Source organism: Cebus imitator, unplaced genomic scaffold, assembly GCF_001604975.1.
Source record: "Cebus imitator isolate Cc_AM_T3 unplaced genomic scaffold, Cebus_imitator-1.0 Scaffold658, whole genome shotgun sequence".
NCBI classification, from domain to species: Eukaryota; Metazoa; Chordata; class Mammalia; order Primates; family Cebidae; genus Cebus; species Cebus imitator.
Window position 1 is genome coordinate 294505 of NW_016107973.1, and position 7895 is coordinate 302399.

At 46.2% G+C, this 7895-nt stretch overlaps 2 protein-coding genes and 1 long non-coding RNA gene across 4 annotated transcripts in view; 2 read left to right on the plus strand and 1 right to left on the minus strand.

Annotated features, from left to right (window-relative positions):
- Nucleotides 1–1219: 1219 nt before the first annotated feature.
- The window catches only part of LOC108295769 (basic salivary proline-rich protein 4-like), a 37876-nt gene continuing 31200 nt past the window's right edge, over nt 1220–7895 (minus strand). Inside the window, exon 2 of the mRNA XM_037734728.1 lies at nt 1220–2380. Coding sequence (XP_037590656.1) covers nt 1500–2174 — 675 coding nt within the window. The 5' untranslated portion in view covers nt 2175–2380 and the 3' untranslated portion in view covers nt 1220–1499. The remainder of the gene's footprint in view (nt 2381–7895) is intronic.
- Nucleotides 2963–7895, plus strand: part of LOC119469451 — a 90045-nt gene continuing 85112 nt past the window's right edge. For both annotated transcript variants that reach the window (XR_005198266.1, XR_005198267.1), the window contains exon 1: nt 2963–3064. This is a non-coding gene — a long non-coding RNA (uncharacterized LOC119469451). The remainder of the gene's footprint in view (nt 3065–7895) is intronic.
- On the plus strand, nt 2984–6241 carry BHLHB9 (basic helix-loop-helix family member b9). Its single transcript, XM_037734724.1, is given in 9 exon segments — nt 2984–3075; nt 3444–3536; nt 3890–3967; nt 4323–4664; nt 4666–4843; nt 4846–5700; nt 5703–5760; nt 5762–5862; nt 5865–6241. Coding segments are annotated over 6 exon segments (1614 nt in total). The 5' UTR covers nt 2984–3075; nt 3444–3536; nt 3890–3967; nt 4323–4619.

The following is a 7895-nucleotide window of genomic DNA, read 5'->3' on the forward strand; positions in this document are numbered from 1 at the left end:
AAAAAAAAAAAAAAAAAAAAAAAAAACCACCACACACAAATGTTGAGAATCATATCCTAAAGTGATTCATCAAAAAGTAGTGTGACATGCAATTGAAACTCCTGTTTCTCTTAGTATGACTAGTATTTCCTAAGTCGCATATTTTGGTGTGTCAGATTGAGGCATCCACAAAGGGAATACAAATGATCATATTTTTCTGCCTCTTTGTGCTCTATATTTTAAAATGTAGATATTGATACTATCTCTAATAAGTGTGTGCTTCAGGAGTTAGTTCACATTCTGTGTCTTCCTCTCTTGTTCCCTTCCAACATTGAAAAACCATACAGAGAGCAGCTGTGTGTGGCATACTCTGGGCTAAGCCCTGGGGTTACTTTGAATTAGCATTGATCTACATAAAACAGAGGGTGCCATAGAATTGTCATGACTCAGTAGCCCATCACCTCCTTCAATCCTGACTGATGATACTGTCTACAATGTGCTGAGAATATAGTGGTGAATACCAAAAGGGTCCTTTCATTCAGGGAACTTCCAGTGTAACAACTCAAACTCCCCACTGCTTGGAAGGGAGAGTAAAATATTTTATACGTTCAGAAGAAAAAAGCACATGCATTCATTAGGCAGGTGCAGGGCTGGGAGAAAAGGAGCATTTGAGGAGAGCAGTTGGATCTGGGATCCGCCTTAAGGAAGTGGGTGAATAGTGGTCCCCTCTCCTGACAGAACAGTGGAGAGGCGCCAAGACCATCCCTACCTGGAGCCATCAAAGAGGGAGGACTGCTATGACCTCCTGTGGGTGTTGACAGGGAAAGGTCCGCTTTTGGGGACAACTGTGGGGACAATGCAATGCCAATGTGAGCCACCATTTGAAATGAGAAAAAGCAATGTAGCAGAAAGAAATGAGTCTGGTGCAGACCAGTGGTTGATTTCCTAGGGTTAGAGGTCTAGGTCTACCTTCTTTTACAGGAGGAGCAGTGGTGAGGCCTTGATGGGAGCCCCCTGCTCTGGAGTTCACTTAAGAGCAGGTGTACCTTCTCCTCTGAGTGACTCCATGAAGCAGGGAAAGAAACGCACAGGAGGACCACCTTAGAGCCATGGGCCTGTCTAGCCCGAAATCATCTCTCCCCTCCCAGACTACAGTGCTAACACCCTCTTTCCCATTAGCGTCCAGGAGGGAGGGTGAGAGGACTGGGGAGAGGGAGGGGGCAGACACCCAGCAGTTCTTGTCGGGGGAGGGTTGGGAGGGGGTGCAGACACACCAAGGGGCGGCTTGGTATCCATCCGCTGCTCCCTCCAGTGCGGCTCTTCCCGACCTCCCGATCCTGTCCCCCGCCCTGGTCCCCAGCCGCCCGCTGGTCCCACATATTGTAGCAGCGCCAGAAATATGGTGGTGGTCGCCACGTTTTAGGGTCTGCGAGGGCCTCCTGACGCAGCCTGGTGCCAACACGCACATCCAGGCTGGGGCTCATGGTGGCCCCGCCCACCTCTGGGTCGGAACTACGGAACTACGGTGGGCCTGGGAGGGGGCGTCGAGCGCTTTCGCGCCGTATCCCTCCGCCCCCCTTTCCCGACACCCTTGCGGCGAGCTGTTCTTGCCGCATCCTGCGCAGCCCCTGCCTACTTTGCTGCAGAGGCGTGGGGGGCGGGACGCCTCTTTGCCATTCGGAACGCGGGGAAAGCGGTGGGAATCCAAGTGAGGAGCCGCCAAAGGAGAGCTGAGGAGAGGAGGGGGAGGCTGACGACCTGGGCCCTGGGCCTCTGAAGGCAAGTGGGGGTGCGTGAGTAGGGGACCAGGGTGCGGGGGGTGGTCTGCCAGGGTGTCCCGGCTGGCAGCCTGCTCCGCGGACCCTGTCAGCCTGGCAACGAGGAGACGATCCGGTCGGAGCCAGGCGCTGGAGAGAGGTGCGCAATGCCGGAGACCCCTGGCGATGAGGAGGCGGTGACTGGTGCGGGCCAGGCCGGGCTGGGCCAAGGGCTGAGGGGCTGACTCGGGAAGCACCGTCAGATCCTCCGGAGTCGGATCCTCCGGAGGAGAACCGCGCTGACCGCTTCCCAGCCAGCTTTGCAGGCGCCCGCGCCCCGCCCTCGACGGTGTCTGTGCCCAGAGAGGGCTGGGGGTAGGCTCCTGGAGGAGAAATGGCGGAGCGGGAGCCCTTGTGGGGTTCGCCCAGGGAGGCCATTGGGGGGCATCCCAGCTCTGTGCCCAGCCCGCGGGAGGTGGGCCACGTTCCCTACTCCGGACCCTGATTCCGGAAAGGGACCTGTGGGGCCCCTGTCCTGGGTGCCGTCCCACAGGCTCCAGGTTGATGTCAAAGTCTCCTGTCTGCGCGATAGGTCTAGTGGATTCTCCAGAAGTGGAACCGTGAGTGGGTGGATTATGAAGACACTAAAATGAAACGTTTAACCGCCTTTTAATACTGCACTGCTTTATTGTCTTACATATTTAGATCCCCACATCCAATTTTGTGCAAGCAAATGGACAGGGTGTAGACTGGGTCGAATTTCACAACAGTGGTCCGTGTAAATACCAGAGTAATATTTATCCACCTTTCTTGTTCAGGATCTGTTTTCTCAACTTGCTGATCCTCTTTAAGTAATGTAATGATGTGTGAGAATGTGGGTTCTGAGTAGAGGAGAAATCTTTTTTAAGGGTCAATTTAGAACATTTGAAGTCAATCAGCTGCTTCAGTTTCTGGTTCTGGAAACCAAAACTATCTCCAGCCACTCCTCACAGACCCCCTCATTTTGGTACAGAAATAGTCCCACGGAAGAATGCATGGCATTTGTGATGGTGGATATCTGAGGAGCTATGAGAGTTGGGAGACTTCATTTACTTAGTTTCTGATTCTCTAAAAGGAGGTGTTATAATCCGAATTTGGTAATCTGTCCCTTAACCTGCTATTTTTCTACCATTGTTAACAAAGTCTCGGGGTTATTTTTGGCTAATTGCTCTTCCTTCTTTTTGTAGGGTGTGACTCTTCCCTAGCTAGAGGACTCTTCTTTGGTGGGAAGGATAGCATCTCCTGAGAACCCCTGCTGTATGAGCAGGCTAACATAAATGGTGAATGAGGTAGGATCTAGGTATGCATGGGGAAGGGGAGGTACATGCACAGATGGTATTAAAATAACAGTCTCCATTATCTTCCCTGCCTGCCTTCTAAGTACATTTACCTATGTTTCCACTACCTATTTCTGCACCTCATATTTTTGTTCAGGGAAGGAGTATAACTTCTGTTGGGAAAATGACTGGCTTCAAAGTTGGCAGGAGGTGTAATCAGGCTGCAGGTCTTGGGGTGATGGCTGGGGAATCATTGGGGAAGAGCAGACAGGTGGGAGACATTTAAAATGGCCTTGAATATTCAAATGCATATGTTATAAGCCTTTTTATGGGCATTGGATCATCTTAGTCTCTTCTATTTTCTTTCCTCTGCCTTCCTTTCTATCCTTAGGTCTGTTCCTTTCTAGGTTCCTGTAGAGATCTGTATGTAGCTGTTCCCTTGGAAGTTAATTAAGAGAACAAAAACTATTTATTTGGATCCAAGGTAGGTTTAAGTGTGAGCACCCCTGTTGATTGGGGTTATGGAGAGGCTGTTGCCAAGTGGGTTAGACCAGATCACATTTTGGAGCCATTGTCTTCCAGCTTTCCAGACACCTCTGACCTCACATTTGTGTACAAGTGATGGGGTGGGGTAAGCCAGGATTATGCCGATGAGGTAATTGGTAGACATTGGGACGGGAAATGGGAAGAGAAGCCATGAGGAGTACTCAGAGGCCAGGAGTGTTACATAACCAAAGTCCTAGATTTGGAAAGGCAGGTTTTTGGTTTAGAGATTATAGTGCAGGTCTGTTAACCAAATACTCAAAATTCCAATCCCAGCTGTATTTTTGTCCATAGGCCTGCCCATGGCTTAACTATAGGGCTTATCAACACTGGAAACAAGGAAGGAGGAAGAATTGCACTGGATCAGTGCAGGTTGGTGTGAGGGTTTCCTGAATACACCTATGGAGTCTAGTGGTATATATTTGAGTGGTGGACCTACTAGCATGGATCCAAAGGGACTGGGTACTCCTTTAGCCTTTCTTACTCTGAGCAAGCTTACCTCCATCTTTGTTCCTGTTTGATGCAGAGTAAAAGAATGGCAGTGCTTGGGAAGGACATTGTTGAGCATTAGTGGCAGTGTGCAAGGTATAAAATGAAGTAGTAGAGTTTTCTGTTAATTCACTTCTACACAATTCATTTCTACTCTCCTATGTCCTTCTGTGTGGCTGTTTGCATAGAGAAGCACAGCTGGACAAGACTCAAAGCCAGTTTCTTTCTTCAACCTCAGGTCCATCTCCACTGGTAGCTGTGGTGGCTTTGGATTGTTGGAAGACCATCACCTTCAGCAGGTCTGCACTTGACAACATTCATTCTTCCCCAGCCTGAGTGTGCCTCTGCCCTCTGTATCATTGGCAGACGCTGTATGTTTGGAAAGAGAACTCTGTGACTGCAGAATTGACAGTTGACTCTAACTCTTGCTACCAAGTTTTTCCCTGACCCAGTAAAAGACTGTTAAGACATCAACCTAGGACACATTGAGAACCAAGGCCAAGACTGGACAGGGACGTATAACTGGGCTTCAACCATGACTGGGACTAAGAATAAGACAAGAGCCCAAGATAAAACTGAAAAAAAAGGCTATTGTAGAAGCTAAAGCTGGAGCAGAGAGAGAGTCTACTGGTGTGGTTAGGCTTGTAGCCAAGACCTGGGCCAAAACCAAAGATGAGGCAGGGTCTCAGACCGATGCTGTGGCAGAGATGAAGGCAGTGTCTAAGAACAAGTTTGTTGCTGAGATGAAGGAAGGAGCTCTGCAAAAGCCCTGGGCAAAGTCACCGGAGTTTTCAGTCTCAAGGCTGGGAAGGAGTCCACCAGCTCCCTATGTAAAAATGAGGCTGGTACTGATGCCTGGGTCTGGGCTGTGGAAGAGGCCACTATCAACTCCCAGTTCTGGAATGGACAAGAGGCTGGTAATCATTTTGGTGCTAAGAATGATAAGCCTGAAATTGGTGCCCAGGTCTGTGCTGAGGAGTTGGAGCCTGCGGCTGCGGCTGGTTGCAAACCTAGGTCAGGGGCTGAGGAGGAGGAGGAAGAGAATGTTATTGGGAGCTGGTTTTGGGAAGGAGATGATACTAGTTTTGACCCTAATCCTAAACCTGTGAGCAGGATAATTAAGCCTCTGCCTGTGTATGAAATTAATGAAAAAGATAGGCCCAAGGACTGGTCTGAGGTGACTATCTGGCCCAAAGCCCCTGCTGTAACTCCAGCAGTGTTAGGATTTAGATCCCAGGCACCATCTGAGGCAAGCCCTCCTTCATATATTGTTCTGGCCTCAGCTGAAGAAAATGCCAGTTCTTTGCCTGTGGCAACAGCTTGCCACTCTTCTAGGAATACTCGCTCATGCTCACAGCCTGTCCCTGAGGGTCCTTTTGGTTCTGACCCTTGCATCCAGACCATAGATGAGATTAGACGCCAAATCAGGATCAGGGAGGTAAATGGGATTAAGCCATTTGCTTGTCCTTGCAAAATGGAATGCTATATGAATTCTGAGGAATTTGAAAAACTTGTTAGCATACTTAAGTCAACTACTGATCCTCTTCTTCATAAAATAGCACAGATTGCCATGGGTATCCATACTGTTCACCCATTTGCCCTAGAGTTTATTAATAAAATGGTGTAGTGACACTTATTAAAAGCTTGCTCAGTTTTCCTTCCCCAGAAATGAGAAAATTATTTTACTCTGAATCCTCCTTCTGGGGATGAAGGACAATGCAAAATTGAATGACATGTTAAGCATATGTGTAAAGACACCATGTCATTTCCCTTGAACTCACGAGATTAAAGATTCTAGGACAACCGACTGCTGATTTTGTCCATCACTACATTGTTGCCAGGGACAAGTCAGAGCTTTTTCATCTGCCATCCTCAGGAAAGTACAAAACCAGAAATCTTGTTGTAAAAGTACTTTTAAATATGTCTGAACATCCAACTACAGCCAGAGACACGATCAATATGAAGTCATTGGCAGTGTCAAAACTCATCTTTAACCATAAACAGGCAAATTAAAATTGAACAAATAATTGGCTTGCCAATCTTGTTAGTGGTGTGGCCATATTTATAAAGGCGCATATCAGAAAGGGCTCAATTGTAGTTGTTGATACACTCATGGACATTTTCAGGGAATTTAAAGGGATTGTTGAAACAATGTAAATGAGCCAGAGATAGAACACTTTGCACCATCTCCAAACTGTAGCAGGCTATATGTTCTCAAAGAGCCTTGTATCATGTTTTGGTTATTACAGTGTACAAGTTGTATGCCGTATCTTTAACACAAAGACAGGCTCTAGGTTTGAGCTAAACTATTTTGGGGGTATCAGATGAATATTAAATCTTGGGCTGAAAATCTTTGTTGATTTTTATCTTGTCTAGATTGGCATATTTTTAACATTTTATTTAAGATAGTGAGCCAGTTCATTGTAAGATAACTTGCTCATTAGTATCTGCTTAGATCCATCTGTGGCTTAAAGTGGCAAAAAAGAAAATATCCTTGAGTTTGTAATCTAGTTGCAGAAGTAAGGCATACACACATACTAAGATAACTAAGAGTACCGAGAGAGAGAGAGAGAGAGAGAGAGAGAGAGAGAGAGAGAGAGTGTGTGTGTGTGTGTGCACGTGCACGCTCATGGCCAAATGTGCACTCTCTACATAAAGGAGGCAGGGTTTTTTATAGGCTGTTTAATGTAAGAGAAACTAATATTTTTCTCCTATTCCAGCTGTATCAGATACTCATTCCACAACACAGAAATGACCCAAAATCTCAGACAGAATGTATTATTTGTTCAATTTTAATTTTGCTTCTACATTGATAACTCTTAAATTGTCAGGCTGTTTTATTTATGTCAAAGTCGTCTCACAAAAGAGGGGAAACATTTTGTGAGTGCCTATTCTCTATCAGACACTCTGTTGGCACCATATTTCACAAGGTTATTTTTTCCCTAGGTACTTGTGTTTTTATTAGAACTCATTATTCTGAGTACTCTCCAATGAGAATGAGGGGGGGTAAATCCTTTTTCCTAGATTTCCACAGCAGGCAGGTGGCATAGCTGTTTTGCCAGACACCAGAACCCATCTCACCACACTACTTACAGTCCTCCTGAAGGACAGTTTGAGGTGGTGGCCTTCAAAGCTTGGAGACTGATTTTAATGGTTTAATTTTACAGTGGATGATGCTCATGCCAAGTGTTACAATTCTTAACTTCCTCCAAATTCATGTATCCATTAGACATTTGGCCACATCTGGCTGAAGGTCAGGAGAAAAGTCTAAGATGAATAGATGGATTTTATCTGGCAGTGTTGGAAATAGTAGGTGCCCAAAACTTTATTCAGTAAGATGTAGATTTGGAGTCATCAGCAAAGGGCAACTTGTTAGATGTCCTTTGTATCTTATTCTGCCCATTTGTATTTTTCATTTCCCAAGGAGCTGAAATCATTCTGCACATTGTTTTCTACCCTGAATTTAAAAGGTAATTACTTTCTTCCTCATTGCAAATCATGCCTTAATTTTTTTTGGTACTATTTATGACTTACTCTTCTATGTGTCATATGAAAGGCCAAAGGGTTTTGTCTTTTACTAGTGGGCAAGCCTAGGCATTTCTCCATCTGTACCAGCTAGCATGAGAGAATAAACTTAATTGGAGAAATTGAGACCCAGAATTGCAGCTTCAACAATACAAAACAGGAAAGCTAGAAGAGGCTGCTGTGTCAAGCTACCAGATAGTGATTCTTGGGTGTTGGTATGGACCGGAAAACATTCCCAGGACGTTTAGGCTGTGGATAAGTTCTCTAAGACTCATGGTGGGAATTA